Source organism: Schistocerca americana, chromosome X (genome assembly GCF_021461395.2).
Source record: "Schistocerca americana isolate TAMUIC-IGC-003095 chromosome X, iqSchAmer2.1, whole genome shotgun sequence".
NCBI classification, from domain to species: domain Eukaryota; kingdom Metazoa; phylum Arthropoda; class Insecta; order Orthoptera; family Acrididae; genus Schistocerca; species Schistocerca americana.
In genome coordinates this window covers 804,893,646-804,912,833 of record NC_060130.1, presented here as the reverse complement: position 1 = coordinate 804,912,833, position 19,188 = coordinate 804,893,646, and the positions used below count along the sequence as shown (strand labels likewise).

Here is a 19,188-nt window from a genome sequence, read left to right as displayed (position 1 = left end):
AAAACAGGGGCCATCAATACTGATATTAGTAGAGTTTTGCTATAGCAATCACTTCAACCATCATCTGCCGATGGCTATAGCAAAACTCTACTAATACCATTATTGCTGGTCCCTGTTTTGATCACAACCAAGGTAGAATCTACCTACACATCAGTCAGGGGCCTGAAGATGGCATAGTAAAATGGTGAAACTGGTTGTCAGATAAAATAGGCTTAGAAACTAGATGGCTTAAATGTGTGTAATTTGACATTCTGTATAAACTTAGTGTCAGTCATTAACAAGGTAAGTCATGTAAAATAGTTACAAAGAACCTGATTTTCTTTTTATATCATTATCATCTCTGTGGTTAAACAAGCTCCTTTTTAAGTAGTACCAGTATGTATCATACATAGCTCACACATACTGTTAGAAGTTTCATCAGTGGCATGTAATCCATGATACGTACCCAATCGTGCTTTATAGGTTGCTGAAGATACGAAAGAAATGCAATGTATATAACAGACACTTAAAATGTAAATAATTTAGGAATAAAGAAGACCACTCACTGAATAACAGAAGCTTTGAGTCATCAACAGGCACACACAAAAGAGAAAGATAACTTACTATCTTTCAGAGTCTGTCCTTTCTTGAGCAAGAGTAGAAATACACACACAGGCATGCATACATGCATGCACATACACCTCTGTGCCCCTACATAGTGGCAGCTGGATGCACAGTGTCATGACTGCATTTCAGCAGGTGAACTGGGGTTGGGGTTGTGGTGGATGAGATGGGTTTGTGGTGGGTTGGGTAGGTAGAGGAGGGGAGAAGTGAGAGGCAGGAACACAGGTTGGGGTGAGTAGTAGCTAGCAGCTTGGAGGGAAGCAGCACTATATATGGGTGCAGGTGTGTGTGTTTGTGTGTGTGGGGGGGGGGGGGGGCTTATGTGTGTGCTATAGCTCAAGAAGGGATTAATTCGAAATGGTAGCAAGTTTTCTTTCTCCTTTGTTTGTGCCTGTCTGACTCAATACTTCTGCTATTCAGTGAGTGGTCACCTTCACTCCTAAATCCTTTACATTCTACCAGAACTTTCCTGCTTGATTTGCAGTCACTCAAAATCTCTTTATTTAGTCACAAAGATGATAACCAAATCAAAAGAAAATCACAGCTGATTTCAGTGACCAAGTAACTTTCAGTTGATACCTGAGTTACACATACATAATTTAGTTTTCAGCTTCAAGCATTGCAGTATAACCACATTAAACATTCGAGTGAGTGTTGTAACTGACAACTGTGCTCTAGATATTGACAACAAACTGATTTTAATGTTCTAATATGACCAGGTATCTGCTGACAATAATGACAAATCATTGCTTCATCATGAAATATAATAAAAGTGAAAGGAAGTCAAAACTATACAAAAGTGTGAAATGTATAAAAACTATTTTGAACTCCAAGAGAAAGAAGACAATGAAAGCAGACAGGAACCAAATGCTACATTTGCAACAGCCAGCTGCAGACAAACAGTTTACACCACATTATTCACATTTCATTTGTTTTGTTTGAATATAATCACGCTATTTTCTATGTTATTGTCTATATTTACTAAGTAACAATTTCAGAAACCAACCTGCATTTTTCACAGTCAATTTGTGCCATCTTTTTGGTCTTCCATTCTTCTGAAATTAAAAAAGTTAAGGTGATAACTATAAAGTACCAACAAAACACTGAGTTTGTATTAATAATCATTATGTTAGGCCTTTCCTGTATAAATAGCAACTGTTGGCTAAAAAGTTTGTTCAGATATTTTTTTTAAATATTTGCTTGAATTATATCTGCTGAACAGTTTGAGTTAAACCCACAGCTTAAAGTCACAGTTGCCAGATCAAAATCTGTTGCATATATGTTTTCAGTAAAGTATTTAGTAGCTTAAGTACACAAACATATATTTATTCGATTTTGATTACAACATTTTTTTCTCAGAATTGCTGTTCTGAACATATTAGGCATAACCATACGTATTTCCTTCAGACACAATATTGAGCAAAGCACAAAAAAATTTACATTGGTACAATGGACAGAAATCTGTACTTAAAATGAGAAAGTATTTAATTCCACAAATACACTGTAGTTTTTTTAAGAACAAAGAGAAGAGGATAGTTCAGTTTCATTAAATGTCTGGAGTATTATATTTCATTTAATTGACTGCTAAAAAGAAAATGGACCTTCAAAACATATACATTACACCTCAAGAATAACCATTCTACAAACCAAATGATCTGTGCCTTTTCATCTTTTCAGATGGCTATGAGAGGATCTGAAGGTCCAATGGGTTTAACAGGCATTCCAGGACCTGAAGGTCCTGTTGGTCCAGAAGGACAGAAGGGAGAACCTGGGGACATTGGAGAACCGGTGAGGTTACAAAAACATATAAACAATATATTTTGCATATTTGTGCATTATTTATGTACCATTTATTACAAGTCTGTGTCATTCACTAGCTGTGGCTGACTAGGCTGCATCAAAAGTTTTGAAACTGATATATTACTATATAAATAACACATAGTATTACAAAAAATTTGAACAGATTAATCCTTTTAAGATAGATACGTTTAATGTATTGTTGACAGTTTACTCCTCTGACAGATTTACTAGTTTTGGAGAAAATTCTGTAAATTCAGTCACCTTCTTCACAGTCAAAAAACGTGAATGGAGTATAGTGTATGTATTTTTATGTTTGTAGAAATTTTGTTTTGAACCTCTCCAGTGGCAGGATCTGCACTTCCACGAGTAGTGATCTGAACACTTTCAGTGCAATTTTCTGGACAATTGACAGATAGGTACATTTATGCTCTCTTTTTTGCATGTGTTGTAGTCATGTATCTCATGCCTCTTGCTGAAGGACTTTGGATTTTCCTTAGCATCAAGAAGACACAACAATGCCTAATGACTATAATCAGTTATTGTTCCCATTGTTGTGAATAATGGCCTACAGTGTTCCTGCCTCCTGCTTGATATTACGATCATTATTGCTTTTATTTTTAGTAGTAATACTTCCATGCAGTCTGTAGAGTGACCTTTATTCAGGAATCTAAAAATTTTAACTCCTCCATGTATTTACATTTATGAACTGTTTGTCTTTATCTGTACCACTCCAGAATTATTTACAGAAAACCATTTTTAACAAATGTATGACACAAGAAACAATGACAGTTTCATGTTTCCATCTCATAGACTAAAACTCTACTCCCAAACTACTCATTACATTACTACGAAAATTTATAATAAATTAAAAATGAAAAACTTCCACAGTATTGAACTATGTTTACTGAAGATAAGATTATGCGCCATTCTAGTGCAAAAATGTTATTATTCACTCATGGAATTTATAATGAAGCTGGAGATTTCTCTGTAGAGTAATAAATAAATGTGTAGTGATTTTTGTACATTAAGGTTGTTTTTGTTCTTTGTGCCACACATCGTATATATATCTGGCACATTATCTATCTTGATGAGTCTCCCGTACTTTAAATAAATGATTTATGTATGTACATCATGAGATAATAAGATTGTGATTCTGATTCTGACCCTATAGTAACAGGCCAGAGCCAGTATGGCTGTGAAACAATGGGTAATACGCTATTAGGAGATACTGATCAGGTATTACATGTTTCTGTTTTCTTAGGAGATATGTGACACCTGACAGTTTATCACACACATGTGCAGTGTGTTCTTGCCAAGTGAGATTGCTGTCTATCATGAACCCCAGAAGTCTACAACCCCTGCACAGTTTAGGCACCCTTTATCACTGAGGCTGCATACCAATTTTTGTGTTTTTTCTTCATTGGCTTTCATTTTGCTTGTAACAGATCATTTTTTTTGTCACATCAAACAAAGCATCTGCTTCTTCTTGAGCCCTGCTGGCATTGATGCCCTTTCAGTACAGTGTTGTTACCTGAAAATTGCAAGAACTGTTCATGAGAGCTTGAGTCATTTCCAAAAACTAGAAACAGGTGCGCGTCCATTTCCAATCCCTGTGGCACGCTGTATTCTAACTTGTGTTCACACAGTAGTGCTCCTTGACTAATATGATCTGCCCTTCTGTTTTCCCAATAAGATCTGAGGGTTGCCAGAACAGTTGGTGTCAAATTATTTTTCCAGTCAATGGTCTTCCCTTCCCTGAAATTCTTTCTTGTTATCCAGGATAACATTTTTGTTCTTCCTTTCTTTGTCTCCATTTACTACTGTATGTGTAGGTGGTTTCTTTCTGGTTTTATACTGAAGTAAATAGTAGTTATGTGCAATTAAATTAGTTAAAGGGGTTGTCAAGACAAAAATTAAAATATGAAGTCAAAAATTAAAATAAAGATTACAATATTCAGATTATATTTATTTTATTGACAAAATTTTGTTTGTGCACTTTATCATTTATTTTTGCATATTACAACATTCTCCAAGGGATTTCTTCCACTCTTTTAATGGTCCTGCATCTACTATCATTCTCTTCAATATTAAGTCACTGATATCTTGTCAGACTATTGATACTGACAGGATGACATCTACAGTAAGAGACTTGGAACTCACCTGGCTACTTACATCTATAAGCATTTAAAATCTGCTAAAAAATTTAAAAATCATAATAAATAACATTATAACAGATTTGGTTCATGTTACAAGGGATGACAGACTTCACATATAACTGGACAAGTTTCTGTTAGCTACTTCAAAATATCACCTTTACAATCATTAAACCCTCATTAAAGTTTGCACAATTCCAAAACTATGAAATAAAACATGACAAACTGCATTGTAACATGTCTTTTGATGCAAAAACTTCATATTTCATGACTCTTCCAACATAGATGGGGCAACACATCTTGCTCTCCATTGCAACATTTCTCCCATCAAGGCACCTGTGCATTAAATGGTAACAGTTTAGAGGGAATGCACAAATGTTGATGAATCATTGGATTCATTTCTAACCTACTTAATTATTTATAACATGAAATATGGTTAAAACTGCAAATTAGATCACACATGCTGGAGGTAAATTCCTTCTTATACGTTGAACGGTACTTACAAAGCAACTACAAAAAATAGGTCCTATTTGTGTGCTTGGGTTTTAAGTTCCCATCTTAATTTCTGTATTTTGAACATAAAACGGCTGGTCCCAGCGGAGGTTTGAGTCCTCCCTCAGGCATGGGTGTGTATGTGTTTGTCCTTAGGCTAATTTAGGTTAAGCAGTGTGTAAGCTTAGGGGCTGATGACCTTAGCAGTTAAGTCCCGTAAGATTTCGCACACATTTGAACATCTTTTTTAACATAAAAAAATTAGTTAATCCACATATGCTCTGTATCAAGATTTTGAACAAAATAAAATAACTTACTGTAAATAGAAAAACTGAGGCTGCTAATCTATTAGGTTAATATTGACAATATTGAGTTTCATTGTTTTCAAAATTTATAAAGTATCATGTAAAAACAAAAATATATTTTAATATATCAATACAAGTTGTATCAGGTGAACTAGAAGTATGCTAGTGTTCGTCATAACACATTATTTATCCATGTTGCCCATTCATAAACACAATCATAGAATGCATCACCTGAGTGATTAGAAGACGTGGTATTGACACAGTGTTTAAAATGACAAAAAAGTTGCATGAATTATTGAAGACCATAATGGATCTATGCTCTTTGCTTGCAACAGCAACAGAATACAAAATCCCCTGCACATGTGGGCAAGTGTGGATAGGAAATATTAAAAGAAGCATCAACATCTGACTTGAAGACCAACAGCCACTATCATCTGGACAACACAAATCAGTAACTAGTTGTAGATAAAGCACTGGGACTGCAGACCTGCCAAACACAAGTCTCCAGTATCATAGCTTTACCAAGATCAAATGATTACTATTGTTGGATGTACAGAAAAGCTACACAAATACAAAATCAATTTTAAAGAGAAAAGAAAAAAGACTGAAACTAGACAAGTCATGAAGCTTAGAGCTAAATAAAGCAAACAGCACTAAATTGTCTGTCGTACAAGATTCATAACACGCATTTGCATCACTATATGATCTTTGGCAGTGGATGGATGATGTAAAACCCAGCTGTTGTGCAGTTGCATTTAATTTGTCATTTCACTACATTTTGGTACTTTTTATAACTCTCCTGAGTATTTGTTTTGTACTTTCCAAATTATCTATCAAACTGAGATGTTATAACACAACAGCTGTTTTAGAAAATCTGCAGAGGAAATGTTTTTGAGCACATGATTTTCTTATACCAGTAGTGATGCAGATGTTTCTGTACGTTATTTTAACTTTCTGAGTTTAAGTGAAAAATCTGTATCAAAATATTGTTTATGTTTTAACTATGTCCATGGATGTTGTAAATTTTCCAAATGCGCTACCTGGATTGTAAATGTGCTCCTATGATTCTTCATTTAAATTATGTCTAAATGCCTTGAGTTCCACTTTTGTAGATTGATGCTTTGTTATTGTGTAAGTTATCACTCCTATCTTAAGTACCGGTACTAATGATTCATACTGATTCTGATAGGTAGTATTTATTAAGTGATCTATAGTTGACTTTGTACAAGAAATTTCTCATGTAGGGTAACATACTGTGATTTCTCAGTTCTCAGACAATAATAGATTCATTACCTTATTTCTTGCACTATGTGCAATTTTGAGGCCTCGAAGGAAGATTTTTGTGCCTTCATCAGGATACTTCTATGGGCATACCACAGTTATTTAGAATGCTTATATTTCTATAGCTGATGTTCCAAAATCTTTCACTTTGTTTAATAACTAATGGTTTAGACCAATATTACTTTATACTAAAGATGAAGCTTCCATCACAGTGAAGTTGTTGTTTGAAAGTTTAGAGTGTAATTCATACTTTTCTGTATTTACTGTAAGTAATTTATTTTTTCTAAATTACTATTCCTGTGGATCTAGGACTGCACAGAGTGCAAAACATATGAGACCATTCATAAGTTACTATACACATTTCTTGAAATTTTTTACACAGCTCGCTTTAACAAAAAGCAATATTATGCTGTATTTTATTACCCTACACATTTTAAAAATATGATGTTAACTGGTGCTACAGTTTTACTTTTATAGATACTCCCTTGCTGTATAGGTACTTGACCAAGTAATCCTCCATGGTTGATTTGAAATTATTTCTCTCAGTTTTTGTTTTTGTGGATTTTGGTAATGCATCATATCAACCTTGTGGCCAGCAATGGAAAACATGGCAGAGTGTACATTGCTATCTGTGGTGATTGCACACCCCATTAAGAACCACACCCTGCTTTTTTAATTTCCAGAGGATTATAAAAATCATAGTGGTGTCAGAGTAATTATTGTCTTTGATTAAAAGTGTTGTCTCTGTTTGTGTCAGCGCCTATTTCAAATGGTTCAAATGGCTCTGAGCACTATGGGACTTAACAGCTGAGGTCATCAGTCCCCTAGAACTTAGAACTACTTAAACCTAACTAACCTAAGGACATCACACACATCCATGCCTGAGGCACCATTCGGACCTGCGACCGTAGCAGTCACACGGTTCCAGACTGAAGCACCTAGAACTGCTCGGCCACTCCGGCCGGCCAGTGCCTATTTCTTTCAGTTACATTATGTACTGCATTGTAGCAGTTCTTTCTATTTATGTTACAAGTTTCATCAAGCTATATTTCTTGGCACTGACGCGTCATGTGAAAGTTATTTTTGACCTTAATTTTTCTCTTTATTTTTAAATATCAGTCTTGATCACACAAATTTGACAATTCACAATTACCAGTTTTAGCTACTGCCTTGTCCACATCTATATATCAACTTGAGCACTTACTATGTAACTACATACACTGAAGGGCCAACAAAACTGGTATAGGCATGCATAGTCAAATACAGAGATATGTAAACAGTCATAATATAGTGCTGCAGTTGGCAACATCTGTACAAGACAACAATGTCTGGCACAGTTTTTAGATTCATTGCTGCTGCTACAATGGCAGTTATCAAGATTGAAGTGAGTTTGAAGGTGGTGTTATCGTCGGCACATGAACGATGGGATGCTGCATCTCTGAGGTAGTGATGAAGTGGGTATTTTCCCGTATGATATGGGACCCCAATTTGTCTAGATACGACTCTTATAGGTGATGTGTACGTAAGCATCCTGTCTTATCACTTGCATCCATTCATACCCGTTGTGCATTTTGATGGACTTGGGCAATTCCAGCACAACAATGCGACACCCCACATATCCAGAATTGCTACAGAGGGGCTCCAGGAACACACTTCTGAGTTTAAACATTTCCATAGGCCACCAAACTCCCCAGACATGAACGTTATTGAGCATATCTGGGATGCCTTGCAACATGCTGTTCAGAAAAGATCTCCACCTCCTTGTAGTCTTAAGGATTTAAGGACAGCCTTGCAGGATTCATGTTGTCAGTTCCATTCAACACTATTTCAGATATTAGTTGAGTCCATGGCATGTAGTGATGTGGCACTTGTGGGTGCCCGCAGGGAGCCCACATAATATTATGCAGGTGTACCAGTTTCCTTGGCTCTTCGGTGTATATAGATTTTGATGTTAATTCCTACATCAGAGTATTTTGTGATCTGAAGAGGGCAGTAGCCAAAACAAGTAACTGTGAATTGTAAAATTTTTGTGATCAAGACAACCTTTACAAATAAAGTGCTATAACATGATCGCAGACTCATTTACAGACGTTTTTTCTTCAGTTCATTAACTTTTGCACACCAGTGTACTTCCCTGCATGATGATCTTTGGTCTACCCCTTCCATTAGTCTATTAATATGTTGCTGTCATCTAAATGATTTCAGACTTGCTCCTCATTTTCCCCAAAATACAACACCATATTTCAATACCAAGTGAACATAAGCAAAATATATGGCCCTGAGATTATCATATAATATGTAGTTTCTTAGTATTTGTACTGGGTGTTTCAAAATGAATATCTGGATTTTAAGGCTTTGTAACATTTATTACATTCAACTTACAATAACAAATAATACATCAAATGAGAGAGCAGCTCAAACAGTTTTCCTTACAAGTGTTCAATGTGAGCACCATTCACCACACAGGTGCACATTGAGTTGATAGGCAAGGTCTCCCCAAATCCTGATTTGTGTGTCTGAAGTAATTATTGCAACAACTGCTTCAATCCTATTTCTTAAGTCAGGTAGATCAGCTGGTAGAGGAGGTACATACAAACGATCCTTTATGTTTGGTTATACCGGTACTATATATTTCAGTTCAGCCTGGCTCTGTTAGACCATGATACAACAGCCATTACCTGGGGTGAAGTGATGCAAGGGTTTTTTTAAAAAAAATAATAAGTAAAGAAAATAAGAAAATTAAATAGAATTATACGGACAGATACTCCTAACATAGATCTAATCAGCCATTTGTATAAATAGATTTAAAAAAAAAAATTATATGTGTTAATACGTTTTTAATTTACAAACTGTATCACTTTACCCCATTTTACGGCATCCATTCCACCAAGAAATTTTGTACTCTCTGTTTTTCTGATTGTTTATTCACCTATTTCAGTATGAGGATTAGCTTGTGTTCTATTCCAGGTGGTGATAATGTCCATTGTTACAGTCATTTTCCAGATATATTATCAAACTATTTGAATCAAAGTACTCTACTACATTCATTACTATATTCTTTGTGACAGCCTTATATTGCTTCCAAACACTTCTTTGGAAATTCCTGTAATTAAGATGTTGGTGTTGTCTGCAAATTGATATAGTTTTCTGTTACTACTGTTTGTATCTAAATAATGTACACATAGTAACAATGGGATTGAAATCAATATAGAACCATGGGGAACTCCATGTCTGATCACTAATAAATCTGACTGATGGTTGCTAAATGTACCAGTTACAACATGAGTTATCTCTACAAGCTGTTTCCTTTCATGGCTTCATGATTTAATCCATCCAACATATCCAACAACTCCAGCAGAAATTTTGATGTTTTTCCAGCATCATTTCCATGAACAAATAACAAACTAGTCAATTTTTCCAAACTGCTCATCTAGTATAGATAACCACACACATTTGTATGTACATATCAAATATGTATTTACTACAGAATTAGGCAGAGAAAGGAGGCAGATGGTGGGGGGGGGGGGGGGGGGGGGGGGTATTTTACATACCAGCAGCATTCTGCCAACAGATTATCAAAAATACAGCCACATGGAAAGCAACCCAGTCAACCTAACTACAACTGCTGTTAGCTGAGGCAACAGTAGAGGAATAGCTAGCATGCCAGTAATCTGATGAACAGCTGCATTGCTACTAGCAAAAACTAAACATTGGGTGCTCCATACCCCTGTGCAATTGCTTGAGGGGTAATGCTATAGTAGTCTTATTGCCACTAGTTCTCTCTCCCTCTCTCTCTCTTGCATTAATTGAAGTGAAAATTCTGAATCTGTTAGTTACCAGGGACCTAAGACATTGCCCTTGTGTGTCATTTCTCTAACTGCACAAGATAATTTACAGAAAAGATTTCTAGAACTGTCTTACATGAGCCCCTATTCCTGGTCTGCAGAGTCTGTAATAACGTCAGCAGATATTATCATCTTTTTTGTGCAATAAATATAGCCATTACAGTCATCTAACCTATCCTTGCAATATATATTTCACTGCCATTCTCTTCTGATTTAAGTCAGATTTCTGTTCCTAACCAACTAATGTGATCTTTTTTTGCTGATACAAATTGATGTCAATTTAAACTTTGTCCAAATACAACATTCATAATAAGGCTTCACCAGTCGTAAGAAACATCATTTTTCATACTTACCTGCCCCATGTTCTTCACCTCATCAATTAAAAGAAATTTAAGTTTCATTTCACTGTTATTTGTCATCAATGCAGCAGTCTTAGGAAAAAAATTTGCCATGGAAGGCATTAATTAACCACCATGAAGAAATACATCTACGTAGAACTAACATTAGTGGCCATACAATAGAGTCATTGGCAGCAGTTCATCGTGCTGTGTTGCCTTGTTCCATTTCTTCCTTGCCTTCCTCTCCCACCCCCCCCCCCCCCTTCTTCCCCTACCATTATTCACTGTGAGCTGGCCAGATGCTCACTGATAATGTGTGAGCATGAGCCAGCTCATACCAGCAGACTGGTGAACAAGCCTAAATTGCACTATGTACAGGATCATATAAACAAATTTAGTGTTCTAAGAACTCATCTCTCTGTGGAATGAGAAGCACATTTGATAGTCATAATACCTATAAAACCTATTTCTATCTTAAACTGAACAACAGAACTGATTTTCAGAAATTATATGTAGATTCAGATGCACATAGCCTGATGTTTTATGTAAACTACTGAAATAGATGATAGATAATCACCTCCACATCATTTCATTTTAGGGTCCACGCGGTCTGCGGGGAATGATGGGGCTACCAGGGAGAGAGGGAAGAAGAGGAAGGCCAGGCAGGGATGGAGAACGTGGCATCACAGGACCAATGGGCATGAAGGGTGAACAAGGGATACAAGGGCAACCAGGTGAGTAATCCATCTTTCAAACAATCTCAACCCACAAGACGTAATTCAAAAATATTCTTTTGAAATACACTATGTATTGAAACAAGTGAGAGTTGCAGCATAATAGTAAGCCAACATTCACATTCTTTGAAAATTGCATAGTTCTGCATAGCTAGTACTAATATCTTGTTGATGGAGTGGAAAGAATGTTGCTCTTTAAGATAGTTGAATTTCTATGCATTTCCCTCACAAACATATTTTCTTCCATTCTGGTTGTTGGGGATTGACCACATTTCTTAATGTATGCCACAGACCCAATAAATCTGTTACAGTCTTTCGAGTTATTTACATATCAAGTTAAGTCCTTTCCACAATAGATTATCAGACTGCACAATATGATATCAAAGGAGTACTTTCATACAACGTTTTGTAGCGGCTAAAAGTGGATGTGCAATAAATACCAACATTTTATTGAACTCAGTGGATACTCTTTCAAGAATTTGTTTTGAAAAATTATAGTCACTACTCAGTTCCCATGCGCTTTGTTTACTGTGGGTGACCAAATGTCATAGAAGCTGATAATTTGTGTAGGTAAGACAGCACTATTCATTTATCAAATTACTCATATGTTTTTACATAATACTGTGAAGTATGATACAGGAAAGGTAAATGCTTGCAAGACACATTAAGACTGCATGTCTTATTACTCCTGTTACAACCGATGACCCCAGCAGTTTGGTCCCTTAGGAATTCACACACATACTCCTGTTACAGTGGGCAATGCAAATATCAAGTTCTTTCAAATATTACAGAAGTGTGATGCATTTAATTTAAATGATATTTGTTAATGCACCTGGTTGATCATCTACAGCAACTTTGGTGACTTACATGAAGCTCATTATTGCTACAGACACACGTAAAAACACACACACACACACACACACACACACACACACACACACACACACACACACTCTTTCTTGTTGTCAGGTTATTTTACTGCAGTGTCAGTAAAAGGTAGCTCCCTCCTTTTCTCTCTTACTTCCCTTCCTCTCTCTCTCTCTCTCTCTCTCTCTCTCTCTCTCTCTCTCTCTCTCTCTCTCTTTCTGTGTGTGTGTGTGTGTGTGTGTGTGTGTGTGGGTGTGTGTGTGTGTGTGTTACACTGAGATGTTACTGACTTCAGTTCTTTTGTTACTTGGCTTACTGTGTACTTATAAGTGATCTTGGGAAGCCTTTTATAATACATGGAACATAGCTTCATAACAGATCTAAGAGTTTCGTATGATTTTGAATCATCGAGCTTAACAAAATTTCAGAAAAATCATGTCTCTTTTTTTTTTTTTTAAATCAATCGTGCTATCATAATACATTCTTTTCTTCTGTTGGCCTTAAGAATGGCAAGCAGTATAATTAATATTCAAATTACACTTTGTAATTGGATTCATCTGTTAGTCAATATGCTTGAATTAACAGTAACTCCGTACCTCAAATTTCTCTAAGCACTTTTATTATACTTTCCTTTCTACTGTCCCAGTCCTTTATGTAAGTTTTATATTTTCTCTAAGTAGCTTTTGACACTGGGTGCTCTTGTAGTAGGAACCACCCTGGTATTTACCTGAAGTAATTTAGAGCAAAATCAGTATGGCTGGATGAGGATATGGATTTCCACACTCCTGAATACAAGGCCAGTTTGTCAAAAGTGGAACATGATTCAGTTTATTCCCAGAGTAATCACTCCTGGTATTCTTATGGCCCTTATCTGTAGTTTAAAAAACTCTTAGCTTTTGGTAAGAGTCCATAAATATTTATAGCTACAAGATCTATTTGTCGCGTTGATGTGATATTTTGCATGAACCCTGTGCACATCTGATTACTGACTTTAACTCTTTGGTACCTATCACAAGTTGAGAATTTTTTCCTTACCTCTTGCCCCCCCCCCCCCCCCATGCCCCCCTTCCTTCTCCCCCATCCCCTCTGGCAATAGTATACAAAGTATCCACACAATGGTCAGTTTGTGATGTCATGTGATCACTGGCCAAGATTGTGGAGTTGCACAAATGGAACTTGTAGAGGGTAGACTTGACACTGCATTTTTCATTTAGCAATAGGTCCACAATTTGTCAAATTTCAGTCCTTCTTTTTCTGTGGCCTCTATCTACATCCTAGTGTAGTAATTATAGATCTTGCTAAAACCAATGTGTCAGAGAAATAAATTTGGCCTTGCCATGTGATAGCCATTGTACTTATGTTTGGAACAATAATTTGGCATCAACCTCTTTGTATAACAATTTTTTTAACTTGTGTTTGTTGTACTACCTCAATGTGGTTCAGTTGACAGTACTTGAGTGTTGTAATTTACCCCTCCCTTCTTTGTTGTTGTTACTGTCGACTATGGTAAAGTCTTTTCAGAAAAATTGAGAGAAGTAAGGATTACAATAAACTTGTTACTTATCTTTTCTCACACAGTTGGCTCCAATTTTTCATGTCTAGGGGTCTGATTCTTGAAGCTGAAATTCTCACTGTTCAGTTGATCAAAATAATTTTGAAGAATATTGCAGAATCTTTGTTTTTTACAATAATTTATTGTCTCTCATTTTACTATATTGCACTGTCTTTTGAATTTTCACATTAACAAACCTGAAATTACATTCTTCATCCAAAATACAAAAATATGTCTGATCACATCAGAGGCAGACTTACTACTCCCTCACTCTATGGTAATAACAATGTTCCAAAGGACTTATGATTTTTCTTGACAAATTAATTTCTGTTAGTTTAGATTATTATTTTATAAGTGAATCTAGAAATAAACATAATAAACAATACTCAATTGTATAATTAGTAATAGAAATTTTAAGTGTACCAAATATTTCATAATTTCAAATGTTTCTAAAAAAGAAAAAAACAATTTTAACTATACATTAAGAGCTAGTACATGACAATTGTAACAATGAAAATAAAGTAATTCCTTTTCATAAATTTTGGCAATATAACATATTGTGTATAAATTTATATGAACAGCTGAGATAATATAGACCTGTCCAAAATTCAAAAAATATTGGCACTATGTACCAATTTATTCATTATCTCTGTAATTAAATCTTGATTTCATATTTTTGGTCTGTATTACATTAAAATATTTGCATATAGTTTATTATTAATCTTCCTATATTAAAAACAGGTTTACCTGGTGAGAAAGGTGATCGAGGCTATCCTGGTAGTCCTGGAGCACCTGGTCTTCCAGGACATGATGGAATGCAGGGTGAAGAAGGACCTAGTGGCTTACCAGGACTGCCTGGTGAACTGGTAAGTAGTCCATGTGATATTGTTCACATAACTTCATGTTTTCATGAACCCATAAATAACAGATTAAAACTTATTTATTGATTATCAGCCAGTAGTGATAACATCTGCCTTCATACATATGATGTTAAATGCAAGGCCCATTTTGTTTGACTTATACAGGACATATTTTATAGTTATGTAAATTGTTCCCATATGACATCATGTTATGCCAAGATAAAGTCACCAAACTCTAAATTCCTACAGTATTCCACCATAATATCAATGAACACATTTACAGGTTATTCAAAAAGATGAACCTGATTTAATTAATTTTTATTCATGAAATATAAGTTGTATATGTATGCTCTACACACCATTCTAAAGAAGGGAATCTAAAGTTTTTATTACCATTGATAGAATGCTGATAGCTGTGTAACCAATCTCTGGGGTACTCAACATTGGCAGACAGACAGTTCATGCCAGTTTTGAATAACATGGCTACCAAGGTATTCTGCATTCCTGAGTCCAGCAGAAGTGGGTTGGCAATTCCAGAGCAGGGATATGATTGTCTGCAGATATTGATTTGGGGTGGGGGAGCGAGTGCCAAGACTCTGAAATTGTCATTTTTTATGTAAATGAGTTGATCAATTTTGAAATGTTTCATGCCACAAGAACTAACTTTTATAGGTGATACAAAAATTTTATTTTATCACAGAGAATTCTAGAAATGGACGAGAATTCTGTAATGAATAAAAACTCTGTACTCCATATTGTGATGGGGAGGGAGCAAGAGGGAGCAAATATCCCTGTTGCACTCCTCCTCCCCCCCCCCCCCCCACACACACACACACACTTCACCCCCCATTTGTGGATGACTGTACACAGAGTGCATTTTGTCTCTTATTCAGAATCAAACCAACAATTAGGAAAATGTCAGATGAGCATGCTACACAAGTCCAAGAATGTTTTGTGAATAGTCCAAATAAGTCAACCATTAGAGTTAGCAGAGAACTACAAATATCTTAACTAACTATATGATGATGTCTAAGATGGTGTTTGCTGAAGAAGCTGTACCACTTACAACTTTTGCAACTCTTGTTAAAAATGGTGAAGAAAGTGTAGACCTGTTAAATTTTGTGGCATTGTAAGAAATATGGAGGAGAAATCTTACTACGACACTTAATTTTTAGCAGAAAAATATTTCATCTCAGTCAAAGTGAACAGACACAACATTTGCATATGGGGTCTGGGGGTCTGTGAAATCCCATTTAAACATTGCCACATAACAAAGATTCAGTGATGTTAAGCATGTTTACACCTTACTGCAAAACAAATTTTATGGGCCATTCATTTTTGCATAGGTAACTGATAGTAGAATAACATACCCAGACATGTTAGAACAGTGGGATTTTTCTGACAAAGGGAGGCCACGATCAGATCATGGATCTACTTCAAAGTTTGTACACTTTTAATAGTAGATTAGGGCAACATAATGCGCAATTGGTAAGGTGTATTACTTACATAATAACGAGAAAATTGCAAGAGAAATTATGTGTGTCAGGGATGTATTGATGCACTACAACCATGAATGGTGGTCATGTGGTTAGCATTCAAGCTCCATATTTGGTGGATTGCTAGATTGAGTCCACTCATCTAGTTTTTTCAATTTACATTTTTTTCAACACTCGCTACATTATTTTGTTCACATTAAATTTCCAAGGTAATATGATGAAAAGACACAGGTATTTCCACAAACTTTTATTGACTTTCCAATGTTATTTGGTCATTTACTAATTTTTATTATTACAACAAATATTATGCGACTTTTATGTCTATAGGCAAGTTAAAAACTTTATCAAGCAGCTTCAAATCAGTTCATATTTTATTGACAACAAATGAGAAATTGCTTCACATGAAGCATGAAGAAGCTATTAAAATACATTCAATTGTATATCATCAATTTCCAACAACAATATTTATGAAAATGTCACACATGGTTCACATCTAATTTGATGGAAGAAAGCAAGATTTTTAAAAATGACAATTAGCTTTGTTTTTCCGCGGCAAATCTGAAAACTCCTTGTGCATTCAGGAAAATTGTATTTGTTCAGTGTAATAGATGCCATTTTAATTTATGTTTTCCATGTCTGTATGAAACATATCATCCTACAACTTGTAATGTCAAAAGCACATCTGATGATTAATCATAAATTACCACCATATTCTGGCACATTGTAACTCACTGTCTTATTGAATGAAATTGTTTTCACCTTTATTTATTGGTGTTTGACTTGGCGTTTCCAAGCTTTTCCATCATCCTTGAAACCTGTATCTGCAGATCAAAGAGTCCAGTTGCTAAGCAGTTCTGGTACCTGCCTTGATTGCAGGTATGGAGGATTTTAGAAATCATGACGGCATACATTTTCATGAAAACTTCATGTGTTTGGTTGTTTACTTGTCTATAATTATAAACATACTGCATGGTTATAATTAAACTTTCCCTATTTAACATGTTATAACATGGAAACTAATTACCATACTAGTATCAAACGTGGTAGCATTAATGTCCAGAGTAGAGGGTTTCTTGATTTTGATGCATCACAGCACCAGCATCCAGTTCCATCTATGGACACCAGGTGCCATGATCAGCCATCATGATTCATAGCCTCACATGCCTGATCAGCCACAGTGCACTTGTTGACATGTCAACATAGCTTGGACAAAAGGAGTAGGGTATTATTGGTAAAGCTCTATCATCAAAACAGCAGCAATGCTGCAGCTGCACTTTGAGAATATCACTAGCTGAAAGGATTATGGAAGGGTCTTCTTTCTCCACCTGCTGTGCGGGGCATGATGAAGAAGTTCTCCCGCGCCCGGGTTCCTGGGTTCGATTCCCGGCGGGGTCAGGGATTTTCTCTGCCTTGTGATGGCTGGGTGTTGTGTCTTGTCCTTAGGTTGGTTAGGTTTAAGTAGCTCTAAGTTCTAGGGGACTGATGACCATAGATGTTAAGTCCCATAGTGCTCAGAGCCATTTGAACCATTTTTTCGAAGAAGTTCGAATCAACTGGAGAACTGGGCATCCCTCCGGAAAGAAGCCAACGACCAGTTGCACCACAGGTGCTGTTATTATGGCAGGCAACACTGTGTGCAATACTTGATCATCAGGTAGTGCTTGTGCTGTTTCACGGCAGTTGAACATCCCATAGCCCACACTGCAAAAGGTGCTTCAAACCATTCTCAAATGGTATCCGTACAAGATCCATATCGTACAGCAGCTTGCAGCACACAACGCACGACATGTTGACTTTGCTCTCCACTTTCTCCCTAGGACTGAAGTTGACACTAGCTGGCTCTGGACTATCCTATGGACATATGAAGCTCATTTTTCTCTGATGGATGAGGTGAACATACAGAATTGCCAAGTGTGGGGATCTTCACCTCCAGTCACTGTGCATGAAGTTCCTCTGTATGGTGAATGTGTCACCATATGGTGTTGCTTCATGGCTATGTTCATCATTGGCCCATTCATTTTTGAATAGGTTGGCACTCAGGGACCAAAGATGTGCAGTGTGACTGGCCACCATTACTTTGATATGCTTCACTAGCATGTCACACCTGCCCTACAGGAGAGATATGCATTGAACTCAACATTTTCCATGCCAGATGGGGCCCCACTACACATCGCTCATGAAGTTCACCTGCTTCTCTGAAATACATTAGGAAATGATTGAATTATTAGCCGATTGTTTCAAAATGCTTGGCCAGCACAATCACCTAATCTCACTCCCTGTGATTTCTGGTTGTGGGGCTATGTGCTGTTCTGTAGTGCAACATATCAAGAGAAGTAGCCAGCATATCTACAGACATGCTTCATTCTGTGTGCAGAATGTAATCCTGCACTTTCAGACTCTTCTGGACACTGGTGGGTGCCTTATTCACCTTTTGGTATGACATACCATGGCAGCACATTAAAATTGTTTCAGTTGAACTGATTCTGCTTAATTTCTCTTCCCCATGTCCTTGACACTGATACACCAAGTTTTGTACTCATATGGTAATTAGTTTTCATTTTATAACATGTTAGATAGGGAAAGTGTAATTTTAACCACCTAGTAATAATTGTTGTGATAATATAATTTAGAAAACAATCAATTACCATTGGAACTTCAATAAAATTCCATGCAAATAAATGGATCTTTTCATCATATTACCTTTCTAACTTAATATGTATGAAATAATGTGACTAGTATTAAAATGTATACATATGAGCTGGACTCGATCCATCAATCTACTGATTACAGAGCTTGAATCCTAACCACATGACTGCCATCATCTCATGCTAAGGGAGCCACAACACACCAGTAAATCACTGA

General features: G+C 36.2%; 1 protein-coding gene across 1 annotated transcript in view; it reads left to right on the top strand.

The window, feature by feature from the left end:
* LOC124556687 (collagen alpha-1(XI) chain-like) overlaps window positions 1-19,188 on the top strand; it is a 560,578-nt gene that overhangs the window by 365,832 nt on the left and 175,558 nt on the right. Inside the window, exons 8-10 of the mRNA XM_047130656.1 lie at window positions 2,281-2,391; window positions 11,416-11,551; window positions 14,712-14,836. Coding sequence (XP_046986612.1) covers window positions 2,281-2,391; window positions 11,416-11,551; window positions 14,712-14,836 — 372 coding nt within the window. The remainder of the gene's footprint in view (window positions 1-2,280; window positions 2,392-11,415; window positions 11,552-14,711; window positions 14,837-19,188) is intronic.